Below are 26,621 nucleotides of genomic sequence, written 5' to 3'. Positions count from 1 at the left end.
AGACAGGCCAAGGGGCTCACTGCTGATTTAACTGGTAAAAAAATCCACTCTCCTTGGTACAGAACCTGCTAAGGTTCAAAGACTGTGCGTGTGTGTGTGTGTGTGTGTGTGTGTGTGTACACACATCTATAAGGTGATGTACACTTGACAGGTCAGAAGGGTGTGCCCAGCTCTCCTGGAGCTTCCACCTGCCTTCAGTGGCGTGGCCACTAGTTCTTGCCTGAAGGACCTACCCAGAAGGCCTGCAGCTGTCAGCCATGTGGTGGGAGACTTCCCCAGAGCTCAGGAGAAAGCTCATAGTTCACAAATGCTGTTTTCTGGGTGCAAACAGAGGAACTTGTGGGAGAACAGTGGAGGATGTGCAACACAAGCCTGCCACCCACCCACCCACCCCTTAGGAGGGCTAAACAGGGGCTCCAGAAGCATTTGGCTTCGGTGGTGTCTTTGTCAGCAGAGAACCCCACTCTTCAGTTCGAGCGCTTCTGGCATGGGAAGCAAATATTCTTCCTTAAAATGCACTTTCTGCTTGACTGGGTGTCCTCCAGATGGGGAGCACTGAGGCTCTCCAAATTCCCCAGCCAAATGGCAGTCGTTGGGGAGGGGGACCAGGAGAGTTGCCACCCAACCCAGCTGGAGGGCTGGACCTGCTGCCACTACTCACACTGAGGAGGGGGCTTCTGCTGCTGTTCCCACCACCAGGTCTGCCTTGGCCTCCACCTTCTGTGGCACAGGAGCCTTGCAGGGAGGATCTGGGGGTCGCATTGGAGGTCGCGTGATGACTGGTTTCTCGCCAGGAAGCCGTGCTTTAGTGAAGCTCTCATATTCGCCTGGGGTGAAAAAATATTAACTGAAATGTAGGAATGAAATGGAAGAAAATGTGCAGACACCCACAAAAGAGCATTCATCAATAGTTTCTAAAAAGGAGATACAGCCCAGCGTTCTTTTGACAGGAAGGATAGTATCCCAGACTTCCCTAGGAAAAATATAGGTGATAGGAGATTCAATTCTTAGGGGATCAGAAACTATAGTCTGCAGGCTGAACAGTCCGTCTTGGGAGATATATTGTCTCCCTGGAGCAAAAATCAAAGATGTAACTGATAACCTTACTAAAGGATTACTACCCCTTTCTTCTCCTACACGTGGGGACCAATGACACAAACAATAACAAGAGGTTACAAACAGCTAGGGAAGAAAGTTAAAGAGTTAGGAACTCCAGTGGTGTTTTCAGCTACACTTCCAACAAAAGGCCAACTTCCAATGAGGGAGCAAAGGATTTTAGGAATGAACCGCTGGCTTAAAAACAGCTGCGGTAAGAGAACTTCAGCTTCCTAGACCACGCATTCCCTACCTGAAGGGCTACTGGCAAGGGATGGAGTGAACCTCACCAGAACTGGAATGGCTCATCTTGTCAAAAGGGCTTTCAACTAAAATTGAGGGGGGAGGGGGCCAATCTTCACAACCTTTAGAACCTAATTCCAAGCAAAAACCAGTAGCTGACCAATCACATAAGGAGGTAAGGAATACAGAGAAGAAAGAAAGAAAGAAAAACACCGTGAAGCAGAGAGGGATGGGAAACAATGGAAATCCCAGTTACAAACTAGGAGATAAAAGAAACACACCCAAGACCCCTAAAGGACTCAAATGCCTCTACACAAACGCTCAAAGCTTAGGGAACAAACAGGGTAAAGATGAAATATTAGTATATGAAGGCAGGCAGCACATAGTTGCCACTATTGAAACTTGGTGGGATGAAAGTCAGGAGTGGAATGTACTGATGGAAGGATACAAAGTATTTAAAAAAAACAGACAAAAGAGAAGGTGGAATTGCATTATAGCAATAGCAATAGCACTTAGGTTGCTATACCGCTTCACAGTGCTTTCTAGCCCTCTCTTAAGCGGTTTACAGAGTCAGCCTCTTGCCCACAACAATCAGTCCTCATATTACCGACCTCGGAAGGATGGAAAGCTGAGTCAACCTTGAGCCTGGTGAGATTCAAACTGCCAAATTGCAGGCAGCCAGCAGTCAGCATAAGTAGTCTGCAGTACTGCACTCTAACTACTGTGCCTCCACCGATCTGTTATATATAAAAGATCACTACATCTCTACAGAAATTCATAAAACCAAAGATGTCTATGGAGATTCTTAGTCATCCAGGTCCTGGTTGTCCCAAAAGTGCTTTTTCAAGAGGCAACTGGACTTCTGGTTTTTCTTTAAAGACGTTTCACTTCTCATCCAAGAAGCTTCTGCAGCTCTGATTGGCTGGTGTGGAATGGAAGGATTTATATTCATTGCGGACAGCTGGTCCTTTGCATCCTTTTCGAGAGTCATTGAGGCTGCTTGGAGGTTTGTTTGCCTGTGTCCTCAGGGTCACCTGAGTGGTGCAAATGGGTGTGGAGATGCAAGGGCAGAAAACATCCTGCAAAAAGCACACCACACAGTCCTTTCAGCAGTTCCAAGAAGGTTCCACACCCATAAAATCCTTCTATTCCCCACCATCTGCAAGGAATATAAATCCATAAATATAACTCATCAAATTTGCAGATGTCACCAAACTGGCAGGAATAGCCAACACCCCAGAAGACAAGTACAGGATCCAAATAGGCTTGAACAATGGGCCCTATCCAATAACATGGAATGTAAAGTGAAGAAAAACAAGGTTTTACAGCTAGGCAGGAAAAACCAAAGGTACATGTGCATATTAGGTGAAATCTGGCTCAAGAACAGTGACCGTGAGAGGGACCTTGGAGTCCTAGTGGATGATCATTTAAACAGGAGCCAGCCATGTGCAGCAGCAGCCCAAAAAACGAATACAATCCTTGGTTGCATAAACAGAGGCATAGACTCAAAATACGCATGAAGTATTAGTACCGCTTTATAAATCTGTAGTAAAACCACACCTGGAATACTGCATCCATTTGGAAAAAGTGCAAAGAGCAATTAAGACAATTAAAGGCCTGGAGACAAACACATATGAAGAACAGTTGCAGGAATTGGGTTTGGCTAGTCTAGAGAAAAGAAGAACTAGGGGTGACACAATAGCAATATTCTAGTCTTTGAGGGTCTGCCACAAAGAGGAGGGGGGTCATCTTATTTTCCAAAGCACCAGAAGGCAAGACAAGAAGCAATGGATAGAAACTAATCAAGGAGAAGAGCAACCTGGAATTAAGGAGAAACTTCCTAATAGTGAGGACAATTAACCAGAGGAATAGAAGTTGCCTTCAGAGGTTGTGGGTCACTGGAGGTTTTTAAGGAAAGATTGGACAATCACTTGTCTGAATTGGTAGAGGTCTCCTGCTTGAGCAGCGGGTTGGACTCGAAGACTTCCAAGGTCCCTTCCAATTCTAGTCTGATTCTAATGGGAAAAGCATCGGCACAGGGGCTGAGAGCCATTCCCCAATCCTACTTGTGACCAAGGAGCAGCTGATCAAAAATTCTGTTTTGAAAAGAACCCTTTAAATATTATTTGAAATGTGCCAACTGACTGAAATGGTGTATCATTGCAGCTGCCTGAATTTCTTGCCATCAGAAAGCAGAACGAGCTCTAATAACGATTGTACAGTGGCCGACAACAGAAAGGTTGGGAATGCTACCAGGTGTGAAATAAATCCTTTTCTGTGGCAGAGCTACAAAAATTCAAAACACAGAAATGCCAACATTGGAGCTACATTATATTCTCAATCCAAACTATGAACAATTTGCAATTGACTAACAGTTGAAAATAGATTATCTGAATTTTTTTAGTGCTCAGCATTTCAGAATATTTGAACAATTGTACACCAGAAGATTTTTAACTGTGGTAGAAATTCTATTCTAATGAAGTTGAGAGGGCCACAAAGATGCTCTCTATAGCTTTTCTTGACAATTTATCTTAAATTGATGCATGATGACCATGGCTGTGGGTGGCTGTGATGAAACATCAAGACCCATGATACAAATCATGTAGTTTTACATCACCTGATGAATGTGTGTGGCTCCATCAGAGTTTGTCTGAGATAAGCCATGTTCTGCTTAACTTAGTTCTGCAATCTGTCTTAATGGTGTCACACCAAGTTGGATGCTGTTTAATAGTTCCTACTCTGTTCTTCTTCACTGCTCCTGCTGTTTCTATGATATTTTTACAGTGTTTTTTATAGTTTGCGGTGATTTTGTCCTTTTATTATGCAATAATGATTTTGTGTTTGTACAATGGAAGTTTTCTTGTTTTACCCTCAATGGCAGTTTGCACAGAATATTTTAAAGAAATAATGAAAATAAAAAAGAAGTGACTCAAAAAAAAACCCCTCGTGGACAATGAAAAAATGGGATCTAGTTACAGTCTGAGTGTGTGATGTGACTAGTAGTTCCAGTGAGGTTGTGAGAAATGGTGGGCAGGTTGAGAGGAACCCTGAGGGGCCTTGCAGCTGCCTGGTCCCTCCGTCCTAACGCCCCGTCCTGGGCTTTAGGAAAGCTAAGCGGATACCAGGAGCACATTCATCCCTACAGCACAGACCAGCCATCATTTTATTGAGATCCTGAATGTCAGTAACACACAAGTACAAATGCGACCAAATTATTTGTGGGATTCATAAACTTGTAAAATTTATGCCATCTCAAATATGTTTTTTTTTTTAATTAATGTGGCTGGAATTTTTGCAGATGTGGTGCAAAGGGTAAGGAAGATGACCTTGACAGAGGCAGATCAAGTGGTTTACCAAAGTGATGAGGAGAAAAACATGCCTTAAGTCCACAAGAGACAGGCATCCTTTGGAAGTGCTTAGCCAGACACCCCACTAATTCATTGGGGGGATGCAATTCATAATTCATATGGGGAAGAGGCACAGCACAACCAGACCCGCAAGATTCCGTTGCCAGATCCGTTTCAATAAAAGTAGTTTTAGCCTTCCTCTGGAGTTGATTTCCTGATCTGGTCAACTGGCGGGGTTGCCAAGCCATTTACAGCATTTGTTGATCTTAGAAGGCTTAGAATTATGTGAAAGACACATAACAAGGAACCTTATAGTTCTCTCTCTGTTTTCTGTGCACATTGTGATGCAACATGACAGGTGGGCAGATTGACTGGAAAACTACAACTGGACACCTCAAGGAATGAAGAGCACCTGTTAAATAATACAAGGTGTCGGTTATCACCTTTAAAGCTCTTCATGGCAAGAGTCCAGGTGACTTCAGGAACCATCTCATTCAACTGGGAGTGGTCCACCCCACCCATGCCAGCAGAGGAGACGTGCCCTGGGCCCCGTCAGACGGGGAATTCCAGCTGGTGGGCTCCAGAAGGGCCTTCTCTGCCGCCACTCCTGCCCTTTGGAACATCCTGCCCCCCAGGATGAGGCCAGCGCCCAATCTCCTGACCTTCTGCAAGGGCCTGAAGTCCGGCTCTGCCACTTGGCCGGGCCTTCAGCAGGTGAGCATCATGCTGGAGGTGGTTGATAGATTAACTACAGATCGCACCTCCCCATCTTTTACTTAAAGCTGACAATTTGTACTTGTATAGTGTTTTATTCTTATTACATAGCGTACATGTTCTTGACTGCAAGTCTCCAGACTTACAAAGGGAGTATGTAAGAAGCTGATGGAATTTACAAAGATCCAGGTCTATAGAGCCTGCATCCTGAGCACACTCTTGTACTGCAGTGAGTCTTGGACCCTTTACACACAGCAGGAGAGAAAGTTGAACACCTTTCATACGTGCTGTCTCCGACGTATCCTTGGCATCACCTGGCAGGACAAAGTTCCAAATAGTGCAGTCTTGGAACGTGCTGGAATTTTTAGCATGTGTACACTATTGAAACAGCGACGTCTACGCTGGCTGGGGCATGTCGTGAGAATGGCTAATGGTCGGATTCCGAAAGATCTCCTGTATGGAGAATTAGTGCAGGGAAAGCACCTCAGAGGGAGACCACAGCTGCGATATAAGAATATTTGCAAGAGGGACCTAAAGGCCCTGGGAATGGACATTAACAACTGGGAAACCTTGACCTCCGATCGTTCAGCTTGGAGGCTAAAGGCGCAGCACGGCCTTCTCCAATTCGAAGAGACACTTGTTCGGCAGGCTGAGGCAAAGAGGGAGTCCCGGAACCAGCGAAATCTGGGGGCTGGGCAGGGGACAGAATGTATCTGCCCTCAGTGTGGAAGGGATTTATGGCCACTCTCGAATTGGCCTTTTTAGTCAAACCAGATGCTGTTTTAGGACCTCTTTCCAGAGCACGATACCATCGTCTCTTGAGACCGAAGGTTGCCAATGAATGTTCTTGTATAATTTTATTATTTTTAACATTGTAAGCGTCACCTTGGGGTGAGATGAGTGGCAAACAATTTGAATAAATAATAAAGTAGGAAAGGGCAAGGCTTGGCAAAGCTGCTCCCCATGTGAAAAAAATGAAAGGAATCTGCAAGGGGTTGTGGGGTGACCAACATGCACCAATTCCATGATGACAGTTTGAGAGTCAATATTGTCCTCAAAATCTGCATGAACGTGAAAAGGAGGCACCTGGAGGCTTGCAGCAGGGCACACTTCAGGTGTAGGGGTGTGTGTGTGTGTGTGTGTGTGTGTGTGTTGCCATCTTGCAGGTTACGAACAGTCCCTCTCCAACTCCAAGGAAACTCTCCGTGCCCTTGAATGTTGCCAAGTTAAATGTTTATCCCAAGTTAAATAGGAAAGGCATCTGGAAAATAAGGCTCAGCTGGGGGGGGGCCTTGGATCTTCATCCCCGGCGTTTGCCCAGGGTTGCCCCAGGCAGGCTGCTGCGCCATTCATGGACCTTCCTCAACCAGCTGGGACTGGTGACATTTACAGCAGTTCATATCTTGTCTTGATGACTGGAAGGAGATCCGGAAATTATAATTCATACAAAATGCAGTTGCTAAATTGTTAACTGGTGCAAAATACAGAGATTACGTGAAGCCTGTTGTGAAATACTTATGCCAGTTCCAAATGCTTATTAAGCATTGTTTTACATCTGTATTTATCTTGAGTGTCCTAAACGCCAACGGACTGCTTCTCCCAGAAGGAACCCGTCCAGCTGTTAACATCTGCAGAGAAAGCTCTCTTGAAAAAGTCCTCGCTGTCCTTCCGGCACGCAGGAACAGACCATTTCCCACGTTGCACCAAGGATGCAGATCACGTGCTCCTGAAAACAGCAACGGGGCCCCATTCCCTCCGCAAAAACCCAGTTGTTTAAGTAAGATGATTCAGAGCTTATCTTATTAATTTTGGTATATGTTTGCAATGTTTTGTTTTATTTTAGATTTTTTTAATGTTTAAATTTTATTACCCTAGTTTTCTTGAGTGCTCACCTAAGTAGAAAGGTGTGGTACAAATTAAATAACCGAATAAGAGAGTCGGAAGGGACCTTGGAGGTCTTCTAGTCCCACCCCCTGGTCAAACAGGAAACCCTCTGCCATTTCAGACAAGTGGCCGTCTGGTCTCTTCTTTAAGACCTCAGTGTTGGAGTACAGGTAGTCCTCGACTTACGACCAAAATTTCTGTTGCTAAGCAAGACATTTGTTAAGTGAGTTTTGTCCCATTTTACAACCTTTCTTGCCTCAGTTGTTAAGTGAATCACCGCCACTGATAAGTTAGTAACCTAGCTGTTGAGTGAATCTGGTTTCCTCATTGACTTTGCTTGTCAGAAGGTGGCAAAAGGGGATCAGGTGACCTTGGGACACAGCAACGGTCATAAGTATGAGTCAGTTGCCAAGCATTTGAATTTTGATCATGGGGATGCTGCAAAGGTCGTAACTGTGAAAAACGGTCATAAGTCACTTTTTCAGTGCCATTGTAACTGAACAGTCACTAAACAGTAAATCGAAGACTACCTGTAAACTTCTGGTGGCAAGCTGTTCCCCGGGTTAATTGTCCTCACTGTCAGGAAATTCCTCCTTAATTCCAGGTTGCTCCTCTCCCTGATGAGTTTCCAGCCATTGCTTCTTGCCCTGCCTTCAGGGGCTTTGGAGAATAATTTGACTCCCTCTTCTTAGTGGCAGCCCCTCAAATACTGGAAGACGGCTATTCTGCCACACACCCCAGTCCTTCTTTCCGTTGATAAAGATGGTGGCCCCCTTTGATTTCATGGTCTTCTTATGGCTCCATCTATTCCAACTGCCCTCGGACTGCTCAGCCCTACAAATAAGGGGTTCTCTTTTTTTGAGTAAGGACACATAGAGCTACAATGCTTATTTTGGGGTGTTTCAGACTTGAAATGAGGAATTATATTGTGGTTTTACATATCCCATCATACTGCCTATAGCCCTGCCTTAAATAAAACTGTCATACCACAATGTGATTTCCCAACTCTCTTAAAAGTAACTACATGCTAGAATTAAAACGACTGAAAAAGTGAACGAATAAATAATTAGTTCATCTCCCAGCTGTGATTCTAATTCAAAGGATGAAAGACCCACTGGGCACACGGTTCACCCCAAATTTAGCTTGAACTGTATTGCAAAGCAAAGAGCCCTGGGGTCTTTGAAGGGCTGTGGGCCAGGATGCAGCGTGTCTTGGAAAAGAACCAACCCAGGAGGCTCACCTTCTTTGCAGCCAGCCCCAGGCCTTGGAGCAGGCTTCTTGGGCTGTAGGCTGGAGGCCCTCAGGGAACTGGGAGTTGGCCCGATGCTGTTGGCAGATTTACTGGAGAGTTTTGTTCCTCCTTCTTGGAGCCTGGACACCAGCTTTCCAACATCCACCTCTGCACAGGGTTCCCCGGCTCCCCGGTTCTCTGGGCTGGGCCTTCCCGGATCAAGTTCTCCCGGCCTCTGCAGTCGGCTACGCTGGAGTGGCTTCGGGACATCAGGGCTGATGACAGCAATTACGCCATTTGGGGTCAGGTCACAGCTCTCCTCTTCTAGAGCAAAAACAACAGATGGTCAGTTCTTAGGGCATCCAGGCAAGTCAGAAATGGAGGGAAGCCTCTGCAAAGACAACAATGGAAGCCGTACGCTCCCACTGACGATATGAAATCCAGCCGATAGCAAATTTCTTGATTTTTCATTTGATGTCTCTGCAACTGTATTTTATTAATCTGCCCATCTGTCCTGATTGCATGTGATATTTCTACTGAACCTGGACAGTGACTCTTAGCTATTCGTCTGGCAATCTGAAAGGGAAAACCCAACTCAAAGAATTCTGGCCACCAGGAACCTCTTCTGAGCCTACAGGTCATACATAAACAGTCCATTTCCAGGAGGAGATGGCCAAGTCAGCAAGGACAATGAAGATTTTTGGGGGGGGGGGCGGAAAGAATTTCCGCCTTTCAATCCCCTAAAATTAATCCACCCCAAAAATTTCTACATCAATATTGCCATGGAAATAAGATTTCCCTGTTAGTGTCAAAAAGGACTTCTTAAATATTTTCTCCAAATATATAAATCTCATAATTAGTATTAGTATAAGGAACAGCAAGAATGACTGTAATAAATAGGAAATATATTTATAGGGCTTGGGGGGGTCTTCAGGGCGTGCTTTCATTTAGCTCTCGGGTGATGGCAATACGCCCTCTGCACCGTTAGTAAGATTGGAGGAGATGGTTTTCAGAACCTGCTGCCAGGAAGGAAGAAGGTATGAGTAAGTTCAAATTCATTTTTGCCCAAATCAGTAGGCTGAAGGGAGAGCCGTCACGCTTCCGAAAGGCTGCATCACCTCAACCCTCGGTTGTTCTAGGTCAGCTTGCCCCCAGCCAGCAGGATCATTGGCTTCAATTACCCTTGGAGCCAACCCCCCAGAGTGCAGGTATTGCAATGCCCAACTCTTGCACATGTGATGTTTAAGATGCTTGCATATTCTGGCTCTCTTCCCTCAAACCCCAGTGCTGACTGTCAGCATGCCTATTCCAAGCGCCTCCCCAATCACCCTGAGGACAATGTTCTCCTACAACTTCAAACTTCTGAAGGAGCTAATGAGCCTTTGAAATACTTGAGTGTTGAAGAACAATGAGTACGGGTTTGGTCAGGAAAAGAGGCTCAGATTGGAAATCTCCAGTTCCCTTTACAAAGTGACAATTCAAGTGGTCACCGGCTGCTGCTGTACCTTCGTGCTAGAGAATCCCAAAGGAACAGAACAATCCTCACACCAAGTGCTGGAAATTAACAATGCGTTGAATCTTGGAGCCCAGATGCCAGGATCTCTTTGCTCCAAGTGCAAACCAAAACAACACAGGAGTCCAGACATTCAGTTTCCCATCTCATCATTGCCACAAACCCAAAGTCTAGGCTAGCCAGCAAGACCAACGTCCTCTGGCCTTATGGTGAAATTATGGCAGCAACATTTTGGACCTGTTGCGTGAGAAACCAGAGTTCATATGCTTCAAAGTTCCAAAAATATTTTGTCAGGTAGACTGGGATGACAATTTCCCTTTCAAAAACTGTTGCCAAGTTAACACCAGGATTAATTTCTCTTCTATTACATCAGGAGATATAATGGCATTCACCCCTTGACCCAACACCATTAGACCATGATCCTAATGAAGCCCCAACCTCTACTGATGGAAGGATTTGTGCTATGAGGACACTGGGAACAAAAGAACCCACCTTCGGTTTCTTCCACAGAACCTCCAAAGAAGAGGGGTCTCTCTCTCAGGGGGCGCTTGGAAATGGTGATGGGCTTATGCCTTCGAGTAGCTACCCGAGGAGGTGGAATAGGGGGTGCAGCATTGTCTTCAGGCGGCCCAGAATAGATCTAAAAGGGAAAAAGAAGTAGATGGCTTTAACTTTTTTCCTGCTCTCTTGTGCAGCAGAGAGATTCCAAGCGAATAAATACAGGTGTGTGTGTGAGAGAGAGAGAGAGAGAAAAAGAGAGAGAGACAATGAAAGAGAGAGAGACACACACACCAATGATGTGATTAATGTTTCATTGACTGAACGGGATGATCTTGATGGGAGAATATGCTTAGAAGCAATACAAAGTTTTCTGAAAGTGTCTGATGGATCAGAAAGAAGGTTCATTCAGCTTGGGCTCCTCCCAACTCCCAAGAAGGCCACTAACAAGGAAATAGAGCTGCAGCCCATTGTCGATCCCAGCAACTACCCTCACAGATGCTCTCAACCCCACTTTAAAGCCATCTTAATCAGCAGCACTTCTTGCAATTGGAATTCTTTAATTTTGGTATTGTGAGAAGGAATACGGAGTCCTAGTATCACACAAGGCATGAAACTTCTATCACTTTCCCCACCTGGGGCTTGATTTCATCAATATCCACAGTCACGTTACTGTTCAATTTCCTACTTTGCAGTGGCAAACTCCACCAGAGTCTTTGCCAACACCTTCCGACTGGAAGCCACAAATTCAGATCATACCAGTTTCTGTTGGGCAAATGACTTTGCACAGAAATACTCTTTTGATTCTTGGGATGAGTTTCACAACCCACTATAAGTTTGGGAATCAAGACCATACATAAGGTATATTACAACTCCAACTACAGAAGAACTGAATTCAGAACTGAGAGTTAGCAATCTGGGAAGCTGTCTCACACCTTCTGAACTACCTGGCACCTCCCACGGCGAGGCTAGCAAAAATGTTTAAAAATATGTCTACCAAATGTTGGAAATGTAATAAAAACCCGGGCACATGTTATCACCTATGCTGGACGTGCCCAAAAGCAAAAAAATGTTGGACGAAAGTGCATACTTGGTTAGAAAAAATGTTAAAACAGCATATAGATTGTAAACCAGAATTATTTTTGTTAGGCATAATACCAGAAATATATGATAAAGAAAATGTATATTTGATATTGCATGTTTTAACAGCAGCAAGAATTGCATTTGCATAACATTGGAAAAGGGAGGAAACACTCACGGAAGAAGATATAATTAAAAAAATATTGGACTGTGCAGAAATGGACAGATTAACACTGAAGATAAAAGAAAAAGACACAGAATATTTTCAAACTTGGGACTTGTTTTATCAATGGCTGGATAAAAGAGGTAGAAATTAGGAACTTAATAAGTATTACTATGTAATCGAATTGACCCAGACAGTGCGCTGTTCATTAAGCACATTTGGTATGTAAAGAGAAAACAAATAATAATAAAAAAAACCTTCTGAATGGCCTCTTTGGAAGGGACACAGGGTGGCAAAAAATTTTCCCCTTTGACTGCAGCTCCTGTGCTCTCCACGCATCATAATTAACAAAATAGCTGAGGATTATGGAGCTCGAGTTCCAACACATTTGGAAGGCGCAAGATTGGAGAGCTCTCTCCCTGAATTGAGTTTCCTGCGGATTGCAGAAGATTGGATTAGAGGATCCTTGCAACTCTACCATTGTGAGATACGGTTCTGTGGTTGCAGGAACAAAAGGCAGGGATCCTGTTGCAATCCAGTGTGCCTCCCTCTGTCCCCAGCAGCCAGAAGGGAGAGCAAACTGCTGCAAGAGCTGCAATCTCAGGATGAGAACAACTTCACCTGCTGAACTTCTGCCACGTGACACACAGCTGTGGGACTGCAACCCAGTCGGGAAAAAGAGTTGCCAGTTGCTGCCCAAGACACAGCCAGCAAAAGGAAACTCTTTAGAACTCAAAGCCAGGAAGAGCCAAACTCCCTTTTATTCCTCTTTTTAGGAAAGGTGTTTCATCTTTGTCAGCTGGCCTCTCTCAAACATCTTGAAAACACACCCTTTATAATAACAAAAAAGACTGCAGGTGAATGAGTTATGCAGGCAGACGATACCAAAAAAAGTAACTGTTGCTAAATTACGCAAAAAAGTACATTTATTATTTTTGAGGTGGCATCCAAGCTAAAATGACTGTCAACAAAATCTTTTAATTATACATTAGTGGCATTCTGCAGATCTATCAAGTCTGATGAAGTTATGATGAACAGTTAAAAAACACTTGAGAAACACTTTTATTTGCAGAAAGCAGCATTTGGAATTGGTGTATTTTTGTTTACTTTTTTCTCAAATCTCAGTTTGTCCCCTTCCTTCCTTCCTTCCTTCCCTCTTTTCCTTCCTTCCTTCCTTTCCTCAATCTTCTGCTTCTGAGTCAGTCTTGATTTCTGACAACTGCCTGGACAAGTCCATCCAATTTTCTCAGCACATTTTCTTTTGGTAGAGGCCTGCCCCCACCCCCCACCCCCGAGGGTGACTGAAAGGGCTGAGAGAAAAGGAGGATTGGCCCAAAGTCATCCATTAGGCTTTGTGCTTAAGCAAGACTTGACTACATGGTCTCCTGGTTTCTAACCCGGGGTCTTTAATCCCAATGCTGAGGGGATTCTCTAGTTTGGCATTTTTATTTTTATTTTGTTCCTTGAAGTTTGGCAAGGTTCCAGAAGTGGTTTGCCATTGCTTTCTCCTTCCTAGGGCTGAGAGAGAGGGCTGGCCCAAGGTCTCCCAGCTGGCTTTGTGCCTAAGGCAGGATTAGAGCTCACAGTCTCCTGGTTTCTGATGCTTTGGCCATTCCAATGGCTCCCTTAATTTGGCATTGTAGGCATTAAACGTTTCGGTTGGTCTCCATGCATCCTTTTGGTGCTGCAGAAGAGGAGGAGAGTTCTGGGATGTGGCAATCTGTGGTTTGCCCTTTCCCTCAAAATGTGACCTCACAAATTAGGGTAGAAAAGTATTGTTGGATGGCTTGTTGATATATTTAAAAATAGCCATAGTCTGGAAAATGCATTAAAATGACATTAAAGTTTTGTTCCAGGTTAGTGAGAAAGACTTTTGCAATACCAGATTACCTAGTTTTGTCGGCCAACTTTCAATTTATCTTAAAACAAATAAAATGGTACCCAGGAACTTATTTTTTTTCCAATTTGGATGTCTGACCTTTCAGTAAAAGAAAGAGACAAAACTTCCACCACATTCTGCTCTAATTTAAACTGGAGAAGGGAAAAATAAATTGTGTAAACGTGATGTGATGATTTTTAAAATCTTCTCTCATGGAAAGAAATATGGCATCTTCTGCTTTAATTTCTCCAAACTAAGACTGTTTCCAAAACAATTTTCAAGAGTTTGTGGTCCAGCCACATTAATTAAGTACATATGCTTGTGACTTTCAATAGAGTTGCTTCTGATTGGTACAAAACATTTATTCTATACAATAGCAATGTGGGTTAGACGGCATCACCATCAGATGGATTCATAACTGGCTGACCAGCCATACCCAGGGTGTGCTCCTCAACAGAACAACATCTACGTGTAGGGAAGCATGCAGTTGGGTACCCCAGGGTTCTGTCCTAGGCCCAATACTCCACAACAACTTCATAAATGACTTAGAGGAGAGGATAGAAGGGGAACTCATCAAATTTGCAGGTGACATCAAGCTGGGAGAAATAGCTAAGATTTAGAAGATAAGGTCAAGATCCAGAAGGATCTTGACAGACTTGAGTATTAGACTCTATCCAGCAGTTCAGTAATGAGAAAAGTAAAGTTATAAACTTAGGCAAGAAACGCCAAACTCACAGGTACAGAACAGGCGTCCCCTGGCTCAACAGTATTAACTGTGAGAGGGATCTTGGAGTCCTAGTGGACAACCACTTAAGTATGAACCAGCAGGTTTCGGCAGCTGCCAAAAAAGCCTATCTATCTATCTATCTATCTATCTATCTATCTATCTATCTATCTATCTATCTATCTATCTATCTACAGTCAGGTCCAGAAATATTGGGACATCGACACAATTCTAACATCTTTGGCTCTATACATCACCACAATGGAGTTGGAATGAAACAAACACAATGTGCATTAACTGTAGATTGTCAGCTTTAATTTGAGGGTATGTACATCCAACTCAGGTGAACGGTGTAGGACTTACAGCAGTTTGCATATGTGCCTCCCACTTGTTAAGGGACCAAAAGTAATGGGACAGAATAATAATCATAAATCAAACTTTCCCTTCTTAATACTTGGTTGCAAATCCTTTGCAGTCAATCACAGCCTGAAGTCTGGAACGCATAGACATCACCAGACGCTTGGTTTCATCCCTGGTGATGCTCTGCCAGGCCTCTACTGCAATTGTCTTCAGTTCCTGCTTGTTCTTGGGGCATTTTCCCTTCAGTTTTGTCTTCAGCAAGTGAAATGCATGCTCAATGGGATTCAGGTCAGGTGATTGACTTGGCCATTGCATAACATTCCACTTCTGTCCCTTCAAAAACTCTTTGGTTGCTTTTGCAGTATGCTTTGGGTCACTGTCCATCTGCACTATGAAGCGCCGTCCAATGAGTTCTGCAGCATTTGGCTGAATGTGAGCAGATAATATTGCCCGAAACACTTCAGAATTCATCCTGCTGCTTTTGTCAGAAGTCACATCATCAATAAATACAAGAGAACCAGTTCCATTGGCAGCCATACATGCCCACGCCATGACACTACCACCACGTTTCACTGATGAGGTGGTATGCTTAGGATCATGAGCAATTCCTTTCCTTCTCCATACTCTTCTCTTCCCATCACTCTGGTACAAGTTGATCTTGGTCTCATCTGTCCATAGGATCTTGTTCCAGAACTGTGAAGGCTTTTTTAGATGTTGTTTGGCAAACTCTAATCTGGCCTTCCTGTTTTTGAGGCTCACCAATGGTTTACATCTTGTGGTGAACCCTCTGTATTCACTCTGGTGAAGTCTTCTCTTGATTGTTGACTTTGACACACATACACCTACCTCCTGGAGAGTGTTCTTGATCTGGCCAACTGTTGTGAAGTGTGTTTTCTTCACCAGGGAAAGAATTCTTCGGTCATCCACCACACTTGTTTTCCATGGTCTCCCAGGTCTTTTGATGTTGCTGAGCTCACCGGTGCATTCCTTCTTTTTGAGAATGTTTCAAATAGTTGTTTTGGCCATGCCTAATGTTCTTGCTATCTCTCTGATGGGCTTGTTTTGTTTCTTCAGCCTAATGATGGCTTGCTTCACTGATAGTGACAGCTCTTTGGATCTCATCTTGAGAGTTGACAGCAACAGATTCCAAAGGCAAATAGCACACTTGAAATGAACTCTGGGCCTTTTATCTGCACATTGTAATTGGGGTAATAAGGGAATATCACACACCTGGCCATGGAATAGCTGAGAAGCCAATTGTCCCATTACTTTTGGTCCCTTAACAAGTGGGAGGCACATATGCAAACTGCTGTAAGTCCTACACCGTTCACCTGAGTTGGATGTACATATCCTCAAATTAAAGTTGACAGTCTGCAGTTAACGCACATTGTGTTTGTTTCATTCCAACTCCATTGTGGTGGTGTATAGAGCCAAAGATGTTAGAATTGTGTCGATGTCCCAATATTTCTGGACCTGACTGTATCTATTTATTATTGAATTTCTATACCGCCCTTCTCCCTGAGGACTCAGGGCGGTGTACAGCCAGAATTAAAAAAACATGCAGTACAAATATTAAAAAACAATTAAAAGATATATAAATTTGGCCCAATTAAAACTCACTACCAATTAAAACATTTAAAACATTTGAAAATTTCTTCTTAAGCCAGCCCGGCTTGCTTGAAAAAAATGGGTTTTAAGGGCACGACGGAAGGCACTAAGGTCTTGGATTCTCCTTATCTCTGGGGGCAACTGATTCCAGAGGGTGGGAGCCCCCACAGAGAAGGCCCTCCCCCTGGGGGTCACCAGCCTACATTGTTTGGCTGATGGCACCCTGAGGAGGCCCTCTCTGTGGGAGCGCAAGGGTCGCTGGGAGGTCGTCGGTAGCAGCAGGCGGTCTCAAAGATAGCTAGGCCCTATGCCATGGAGCGCTTTAAAGGTGATAACCAACACCTTGAAGCGCACCCGGAAGATCACCAGGAGCCAGTGCAGCTCGCGCAAGAGCGGTGTTACATGGGAGCGCCATGCTGCTCCCGTCACTACCCGCGCTGCTGCGTTCTGGACCAGCTGGAGCCTCCGGGTGCTCCTCAAGGGGAGCCCCATGTAGAGAGCGTTGCAGTAGTCAAGGCGAGAGGTGACGAGGACGTGAGTGACTGTACACAGGGAATCCCGATCAAGAAAGGGGCGCAACTGGCGAATCAGGCGAACCTGGCAAAAGGTCCTCTTGGTTACAGCTGTCAGATGTTCCTCCAAAGACAGCTGCATATCCAGGAGGACTCCCAGATTGCGAGCCCTCTCTGTGGGGGCCAACGACTCGCCCCCAATAGTCAGTGATGGAGTCAACTGACTATATCGGGATGCCGGGAGCCACAGCCACTCAGTCTTGGAAGGGTTGAGCTTGAGCCTGTTTCTCCCCATCCAGATCTGCAGAGCCTCCAGGCACTGGGACATCACTTCAAGGGCATCGTTGGGGTGGCCTGGGGTGGAGATGTACAGCTGGGTGTCATCAGCGTACTGGTGGTATCTCACCCCAAAGCCACGGATGATCTCACCCAGCGGCTTCACATAAATGTTGAACAGAAGGGGCAAGAGGACCGATCCCTGCGGCACTCCACAAATGAGAGGCCTCGAGGTCGACCTCTGCCCCCCTGCCAACACAAACTGCGACTGGTCGGAGAGAAAGGAGGAGAACCACCGTAACACGGTGCCTCCCACCCCCAACTCTTCCAGCCGATGCAGCATGATACCATGGTCGATGGTATCAAAAGCCGCTGAGAGGTCTAACAGGACCAGAACAGAGGAGCAACCCCTGTCCGGAGCCCTCCAGAGATCATCAACCAATGCGACCAATGCCGTTTCCGTGCTGTGCCCAGACCTGAAACCCGACTGGAATGGGTCTAGATAGGACATTTCCTCTAGGAATTGCGGAAACTGTCACGCGACCACACTCTCAACAACCTTCGCCATAAAGCGAAGGTTGGAGACAGGACGGTAGTTGGCCAATATTGCCGGATCCAGGGACAGCTTCTTGAGGAGAGGCCTCACCACCGCCTCTTTCAATGCCGTCCTCAGCTGCATCACTACACGGATAGCATCAAGATAAGTGAAACTACCACTCTATGCTGCACTAGTGAGGCCACACTTGGAATACTGCGTCTCATTCTGGTCACCACAATACAAATAAATACGCTAAGGCAGGGGTCAGCAACCTGCGGCTCTGAAGCAGCATGTGGCTCTTTCACCCCTCTGCTGCGGCTCCCTGACACTCAAAATATGTGTCACAACCGCCAATGTGCAACACCCGCCCGCCCACGATTTATTGAGTTTTTCAACCCCCGTTAAGCCAACCGTGGATAAATCCAAGAAAATAAAAGTTTCAGAAGAAAACAGAACATATAATTCAACTAATTCAAAAAGAGCATTGGTAGTACAGTGGTCTAAGGCACCCTGATATTAAGCTGGTTATTAAGACCAGCTGCCTGCAATTACTGCAGGTTCGAATCTCGCCAAGGCTCAAGGTTGACTCAGCCTTCCATCCTTTCTAAGGTAGATAAATTGAGGACCCAGATTATGGGGGCAATAAGATGACTTTGTATAAATATACAAAAGGATGAAGGCTATTGCTTAGCACATTGTAAGCCACCCTGAGTCTCCGGAGAAGGGCGGCATATAAATCAAATTTTTTTTTAAAAAAAAACAACCTACATATGCCAGTTTTGTGGCTGCTCAAGAAATCGTCAGGCACGGGAAGGGTTTTGTGGCTCCCGGTATTTTCTTTTCTGTGTGAAATGGGTCCAAATGGCTCTCTGAGTGTTTAAGGTTGCAGACCTTCCTTAGCACTTAACCTTAAGCGCTAAGGGAAATTTAAGGGGATTTAGTTATGTCTAGCCTAACAAAAAGAAGACTAAGGGGATGACATGATAGCTGTCCTCCAGTACATGAAGGGTTGCCACAAAGAAATGGTGGCTGACTCATTCTCCAAAGCACCCGAGGGTAGGACAAGCAGCAGTGTGTGGAAGCTCTCAGAGGAAAACTCACCCTGGAACTAAGGAGAAGCTTCCTGACATGAACATGAGCTTGCAAGACCTCCAAGGTCCCCTCCACCTTTGGTATTCTAATAGCGAGAACAATTAACCAATGGAACCTTTTGCCTCCTGGAGTCCTAGGTGCTCTATCACTGGTGGGTTCCAAGAAAAGACTGGACAATGATTTGTCGAGCATGTATAAGGTTTCCTGTCATGGGCAGGGGGCTGGTCCTTTCCAGGCCTAGGACTCCATTACGTTTGTATCCCCAATGGAAACAATAAACCCAGGTGCCCTTTCCTCCCAGAGGAATGGATCTTCTACATGTGGCATTCTGTAGAGGATTTCCTGCATCTTTCATACCTTCCTTTTCCTCACATGTGAAAATGCCCTTGGCTGCTCATGTGGATCTCCAGGAAGCTCTTGGACACAAAGAAGAGCCGTCTCTAGTAACAGAAAAATGTCCCGTGCTGCTGGTTGCTTCTGGACAGTTGCTTCATTCAGCTCCCTTTAGTGGCAAAGGCATATTGACAGGTAGCTTTTCTGAAACGACCTGGCTGGATGGGGTGAGGGTTCTTTCTCCAACTTTTACAGCCAGGTTGCCTCGCCAAGTAGAAGCAGACATGCCCCCAAGAGGCAGCTGACAAGGACTTTTCTTCGGGTAATGAGAAGGATCACCTGCTCCTCTTCAAAGAGGCTTGAAGCATATCAAATCAAGCAACTTCTAACAGAGAATCAATTCGTTCATCCTCCATTTTTTTTAAAAAAGAGATCACCAAGGGACAGTCCACGGAACCAGGCAGACCAAACTAATGCGATCCATGTTTTCCATGGATCATGATGGCCTGCCAGGATAGCCAGAAGTGATGACAGATGGCAAATACGTTCTCACTTTTGAGGGTCATTTTAAGGATGAGACATCTGGGCCATAAAGACACGGGGGCCCTCATGCCATCTATGAAGCAAATGCTCACTGTATCCATCCTGCCCTCTTTTTACTGCCACTTTGGTGTCCAAGACTGCAATGGATACGTACAAGCTGTCAACAGAGATCTTGGGGTCGGCTGTTCCTCCCATTTCTCCAGCCAAAATTAAATACTTTCCGTGTCTGGCAACAACACAAAGTTTGCTTTCAGAATTACTGGGCAGCCAGAGCATTTTAATAATACTGCCCAAATTTCATTTGCTCAGAATTTCTGACCACCAAATCCGAATATAGTAAAGCAGCTGCTAAATCTCTAATGGGTCCTGACACCAGGAGTGCCGCATTTGGGACAAAGAAGCGATACTGTTTTCCAAGGCTGGGACTCAGAAGAAGCTGGGCACCTTCCCCACCCAGAAGCCACAAGGGTTTTGACTCGCAAAAAGAAGAAAACCGTCTATTGCAATTGAACGATTGGATGGCTGAAGAAAGTCCCTCCTTTATTTGATTTACTTCCTATCTCCTTTCTCTTTATATAGCACCCACAATAGGAATACTACAACTTATTCATCATATATTTATTCCATTCTATTCGATGCCACTTGATTCCAAACAACCCGGAGAACCTCTCAATACTATATAAGCATAATACAGCAACCAACAAAACCAAACTAGAAGAGAAGAAGAAAAAGAAGAAGGAAGACCAACACTGAGAACTTATTAAATGCCTCAAAGCTTCCTACCAAGCTTTCACCTTCCGTGGAGCAAGCCCCACCCAGTCTGGCCCAAGGCCTGGCAGGACAGAGGGGCCTCTAGGGCCCTTGGAACGCCCTCAGGGCAAGAACCAGCTGGGCTTCCGGGGGGACCTCATTCCAGAGGGCAGAAGGGGCACTTCCTGGGTCCCAGTAGAGGACAGGCCTTAATGGAAGGGAGCCAGGCCTGGTTCTAGCCCATCAGAAACCACGCAGGGCTTTGGGTAGTAATTAGCACCTTGCTTGACTCACCTCAGGAAAGAAACTGGCAACCAGCGCAGCTTGCAAATCAAAGGTGTCAGATGGACACTGTGAGTTGTTAACCATTTCTAGTTTAGTAAACCAATAACATTTTATCACAGTCCTCTGATTCAGAGATAATAGGTAGCTGTGATTTAAATGACTGAATCCTAACACCTTTTGGACTTACACAGCCACTGAACCAACATTTGAAACATTGCCGCATATTTCTGTTACTGTGATTTCAGATCCCCTTCAGCCCAAATATTTAAATATTGCAAATCTGGTAATAAATGTAACTGTCTCTAAATGTGTGCATGGATGGGTTTCATAGTAATTGGGCTCCAAAAATATGGTATTATGGAGATCAGCAGGACATGCAAAAAATAGTGCCATTTATCGAAGCAAAATATTCCTGTTTCTTGGAACAAAATTCATACAACCCATCGACAGAGTTCTACAAAGAATGTGCTTCCCTGGATACTAACGAGAATCCTAATGACCAAGATCACGAAGACTTTTCCAGCTTGAAATCCAGACTGACTAGGGGCAGCCATTCACGTGACACGCCCCCACCCCCACCCCCGACACTTTGAATTAAAAGTTATATTTATTTGATTCATAAGAGGGGTGATATTGATCTAATCTCCACTTTCTAGGGCAAGGTCTGCGTATCACCACATAGTGTTTCCTGTGGGATTACCTTTTAAATTTTAATTTTAGTGTACATGTTTAAAGCTGCCAAAGCAATAATTATCCATACCAGGGAACATTTTCCTCCGTCCTTTGAGTCTTCATAATTCGCATACAAATTATATACCATCCCTGCTTAAAAATTCATTTGGAATGTTTGCTTATGTGCAGGCTGAAGCATCAACTTCAGAACTACATTTAACAATCACCCAGCCTAATAAAATGTTACTAGCTTAACCTTATCAGAGCAGAAATTGAAGGCCAAGAAGAAACAGTCTCTTTTTTAATTAAAAGACTTCACTCTGGGGATCAGGCACATGGTTTTCTTCTCCCTCTGCTGGCTAGAATCTCCTGTGAAACAAGAGAAATCGTGGAAAACCTTCCTGAAGCAAAGCTTGAGCCTCTTATCTGGAAACAAAGCACTTTGCTGCTGTAGCTGTTTTGGAGTTACTTTAATTCAGTGGGAAATTGTGTCACCCACCCTGCTTGGCCTTGAATGCCATTTATGGTCCTTGCATCCCATCAACGACTTCCAGTTATAGCTTAACTCCAGCCTCCCTCTATAAAACCAAGAGTGCAGCTGGCAGCCTCAGCAGACCGGCTGTTGGGTCTCCTACTTGTTCCATGTTCTCAGAAGTCTAGTTCTGAATTAGAAATAATCCAAATCAGTTTTCCTCTTTTTGATAGCAACAGATGCTTTTAAATGAAGAGCCAGAAGCGAAGTAGAATAAATGTGCTGATCTGTAAGAAAATACCCATAGGCTTGGGGAGGTCCTTTGTTAGAGCCAACCAAAAGGGAATAAAACTGGATAACTACCATATTTTTCGGAGTATAAGACGCACCTTTCCCCCCCCAAAAAAGAGGATAAAAATCTGGGTGCGTCTTATACTCTGAATGTAGCCTGGCCCAGCCTCTGAAACTGAGGTTTCAGTGGCTGAAAAAAGCCTCTAAAACGAAGCTTCAGAAAAAAAGCCTCTGAAACCTCAGATTCAGAGGCAGAAAAAAAAACATGGCACAGAACTCACAACCAACAACCTGTTGCTAAAATTCACCTCTGGGAACAGCTGATTGGGGTATTCCGGGAGGTTGATCCATCCACCAATCAGCTTTTTTCTTATTTTCCTCCCCAAAAACTAAGGTGTGTCTTATGCTCCGGTGCGTCTTATAGTCTGAAAAATACAGTATCTTAAATCGCTGGACATATTGTTGAAAGTACCCATAAGAAGAGCAAAAATCCCTGCCCCCCAACTGAGCCGTGCGATCATCAGAGTCTTTTTTTTCTTTTAAATGGCTCTGACGATCCAAGCTCTGACGATCCCAGCTGAGTTGCCAGCTAATCAGTAGCAAAAATCCCTCCCCCTCCCCCCCTCAGCTTCTTACCTTAGCTGCTGGTCACAATATCTTGCTGTAATCCCTGCAATCCATTGCATCAGCAAGCAACTGAATCTCCCTGCCTGCAATCAAGCAAGCAGGGAGTTGTGGACTTCAACTCCCAGAATTCCTCAGCCAGCAAAGCAAAGCTGGCTGAGGAATTCTGGGAGCTGAAGTCTACAAGTCTTAAAGTTGCCAAGGTTGGAGACCCCAGTTCTATTGGGTAAGTTTTTTTCCCCTTTGGGAGGTTTAAAAAAATAGTTAATTGGGGTTTTTTTTAGTTGTTCTTTTTTTAGACCTAGCCATTTAAAGTTTAGGAAGTTTTAAATTTAGCTGCTTTTATATAAAAATAAAAATAAATAAAAATAAAATAATATTTGTGCAGCTTTCTGAGATTTAGTGTGTTTCTGTAGTGTTTCACTCTAACTACACAAACACACAAAATCTCACAAAGCTGTATGTGGAATTTTGTGTGTGTAAAGTGTGAAAGTTGGTTTTTTGGGCTTTTTGTGGCTGTGTGAGTTTCCTGCTTGTTGCAGGGGCCATTTTGGGTCTAGCACAGCTGCTTTTATATTGTGGGTGAGCCAGTTGTGTTGTGTTGTGTTTTGTAGGTTAAAAAAGGGCAAAGAAGTGACATTGACTTGGCCAAGCCCACCTGACCAACAAGCCACTCCCTCCCAGTCACCTTACCACCAAGCCTCGCCCACTAATTAAGCCACGCCCACAGAACCGGTAGCAAAAAATTTTAGATTTCACCCCTGCATATTATGCTTTCTAGTACAATAAAATATCATCTAAAACTACACAATTTAATGAAGACAAAATAAAGGCTTCATCAGATTGTAAGCCAGTCTGGTTCTGGATAGAAGAGTATCATTCCATGGTCTTAATTTTAAAAACTGGACCCTCATCAAACACAGGATGAGGAATGGAAAGCCAGAGGCATTGCAAGGAAGCACCAAGAGAAGTTACGGGCAAGAAAAGCCCAAGGCTTCTGCTCCCTGGTCCACGCCCGAGGCCTCCAAACAGGGTGGAGGTTCCTGGGGGCCCCTGGCTGCCCACCCCCTGAAGGTCTCTTGAAAGCACCCTGTTGAGGTGCTAAAAAAAACACAAGTGTATTCCAGCAATTTTCAGAAGGAAATTGATTAAAATTGGTGGGTTGAAAACACTGCAGAGACAGGTATGGTCACCTTTGAATGCCATTTTGAAAATTCCTTCCCCCCTTCCCCAATCACCACTCGCAGAGGGGTCCCCAAGTGGGTCAGAGCAAAGGCCTGATGCAGGGACAGGATTCCCAGCACTCCTCCTGGCCGCTGCATTCAGCCTGGGAACGTCTGGCAAGGCAACGCGCAACTCACTGTTGCATAACGTAGAAATAAAAGAAAGGCCAAAGTCACCCGTGTCTTTCCTTCTGAAAAAAACATATGCTGAGGAAAGGGGATTATTTTCAGACAGCATCTAGATGCATCATGGGGGCAGTCCTGCTGACCCTGCTTGCCCAAAAGGAGTGGCCCAGTTTCTCCACAAACCAAGCCCTGCTTCCAGCCGCTTTGTTTTGAGCCAATGACGTCACCCAAGTTCCTTTCCAGTTGCGTCTGCTGGCCACCTCTTCCTTCCCCAAAGGCAGCTGGCTCCCCTCTGGCTCTGGAACCATCTCTGCTAGCTCAGCCATGTTTCCCAGGGTTTGTTTGCCGTTTCTTAATTCTGTTTATGTGCCGGGGGGGGCCTGCAAGCATCCCTGAGAAGCTGTCTGGGAAAAGCCAGCCAGGCGCCCCTGTACCTTGTTAAAGTGCTCGATGAGAATCTCCACCACGATGTTCTGGAACTTAATATTCATCATTGCCGCAACCGTGTCCTCTTGTGCACGCATGAGGGTGGGGCCAAAGATCACCCCCATGTTGGAGGGGGACATGAGATTCTCCCTGCTGTGTTCACAGACACTGTCAAGAGAAGGAGAGAAAACAGAGAGGGGTTTAGCAAAGGGAAGGGCACAAGAGACAGAGAGAAGGCAGAGGGAGAGCTCCTTGAAGGAGGACCTGGAACTGCCCCCTAGAAGCAGAAGAAGATGTAAAGTCAGGACCAGGGAAGTGCCAGATGCCTGGTCTCCCAGCTGCCCTGGCCAGTTGGCAGAGGATGGAGGTTCTTCTCCGGCCCAGCTGACCAGGAGGGCCCAGGAGAGAACAAACACCTCCCGAATCAGCATGGCTTGGCTGGATCTTAGAGCAGCACTCGATATTGTCCAGGGGAAATGAATTCAGCCATTTCAATGTCTTCCATACAAATATATGCAAGCAGGAAATATTTTCCACTGCAGCTGAAGCCAACGGGAAGCACAAATATCTACTCGGCACAAAGGCTCTCTTGCCGTGTCCCGGGAGGCAGCACCGCAACAGCCCTGATACCTGACCCCTGAGGGCCCCAACTCACTCTTTCACCGTCTGCTCACGTAAAAACACACAAGGAATTTGAAATGATCTATGTCATTAAAGCTCCACTCATCTGGGACAGAAAATGTTCCCTCTTATTTGAGAAATTGTAAGTAGCCACATCTCCATGTGTGCATATGTGTGTGCAAAAAAAGGAAGCAAAACGGCAGTTATGAGCAAATTGAGTGTCGAGAGGACAGAGAGAGGGGAGCACCATCGTTTTCCCTTTTGTGGCCTTTCTGGTCCCCTGTAATTCGAAGCATGACTTCTTTCCGAAAGAAGACTATTCACAAAACGCTTTGCAAATAAAGCTAGAAAGAGAATCAGAGCAGACAAAGAATTTTATTTCAGTCATTGATCAATAAAAATACGATCAATATAATGAACAACACAAAACTATCCCTGAGCAACAAGAACTACTGACAACCATTTATGGGCAAAGCTTACACATAATGTAGCAAACTTTTTTTTAAAAGTTTATTTTTATTCGACATTTACATCTTTAAAATCTTAGTTACACTTTTACAGCTTTCCAATACCGGCATCTTTGGTAATAGCCATTTTATCCTTCGGCCAATTATATACATATGCATTTTGTTTGTTACATACTTATTCATATAATTCATATAATCACAACATTATATACATACCTACTACACACTGAATAATGCATTTTCGCTCTAATTTCTTCTCTTAACAGTCACTATACATTGATTTTAGATTTCTTTTCTAGCCAATTATACCATCTGTTCCATGTTTCGTAATAAATCGTTTCCTCTCTGTCTTTGAGTTCCATCGTTAACTTATCTGATTCTGCACACTCTAGCACCTTTTTTATGATCATCGTGTTTGATGGAGCATATTGTTGTTTCCAATTTTGGGCAAATGAAATTCTGGCAGCAGTGATTATGTGGAGCATGAGGTATTGAATATCTTTTCCCCATTTTTTCTTGTATAATCCCCAAAAGAAATAGTTCTGGTTTCATATCAATTTTTTGCTCAGTCATTTCCTCCAACCACTTTTTAATTTTTAACCAGTAATTTCCGGCTTTGGGACATGTCCACCACATGTGGTAGTATGTCCCTTGTTGATGGTTACATTTCCAACAGTGTGGTGGGTTATTTGGAAACATCTTAGCCAATCTCGCCGGGGGTAAATGCTACCTATAAAACATTTTATAGATATTCTCTTTATAGGCGGCCAACAATGTCATTTTATAATTTGTTCCCCATACTTTTTCCCAATGCTCTAATTCTATATTATATCCAAAAATTTTCGTCCAAATTATCACTGTTTCTTTCACCATTTCCTCCTCCATTTTAAATTTGAGAAGACAATTATACATTTTCGTAATTATTTTCTCATCAGTCCCTGTTAATATTTTATCCATTTCTTGTGGTTCATTTTGGAATCCATATAGTTCTAAAATTTTTTTGTATCTTGTTTGGATCTGTGGATAAGGCC

The 26,621-nt window shown here is 44.5% G+C and overlaps 1 protein-coding gene across 4 annotated transcripts in view; it reads right to left on the bottom strand.

Moving 5' to 3' along the window:
• The window catches only part of OPHN1 (oligophrenin 1), a 116,550-nt gene that overhangs the window by 4,346 nt on the left and 85,583 nt on the right, over positions 1-26,621 (bottom strand). For 2 of the 4 annotated variants that reach the window (XM_034435159.3, XM_087877517.1), the window contains exons 18-21: positions 24,511-24,670; positions 10,520-10,667; positions 8,524-8,838; positions 662-827 (exon numbers count right to left, since the gene is read on the bottom strand). In XM_034435159.3, coding sequence (XP_034291050.1) covers positions 662-827; positions 8,524-8,838; positions 10,520-10,667; positions 24,511-24,670 — 789 coding nt within the window. Of the gene's footprint in view, positions 1-661; positions 828-2,240; positions 2,418-8,523; positions 8,839-10,519; positions 10,668-24,510; positions 24,671-26,621 lie in introns of those variants that run through there. The other 2 variants (XM_034435160.3, XM_060692023.2) reach the window with 2 other exon arrangements.

The sequence above is a fragment of the Pantherophis guttatus genome, chromosome 12, assembly GCF_059756535.1.
Source record: "Pantherophis guttatus breed Tessera chromosome 12, ASM5975653v1, whole genome shotgun sequence".
Lineage (NCBI taxonomy): Eukaryota > Metazoa > Chordata > Lepidosauria > Squamata > Colubridae > Pantherophis > Pantherophis guttatus.
The sequence above is the reverse complement of the archived record's forward strand: the minus strand, read 5'-3'. Positions and strand labels throughout refer to the sequence as shown.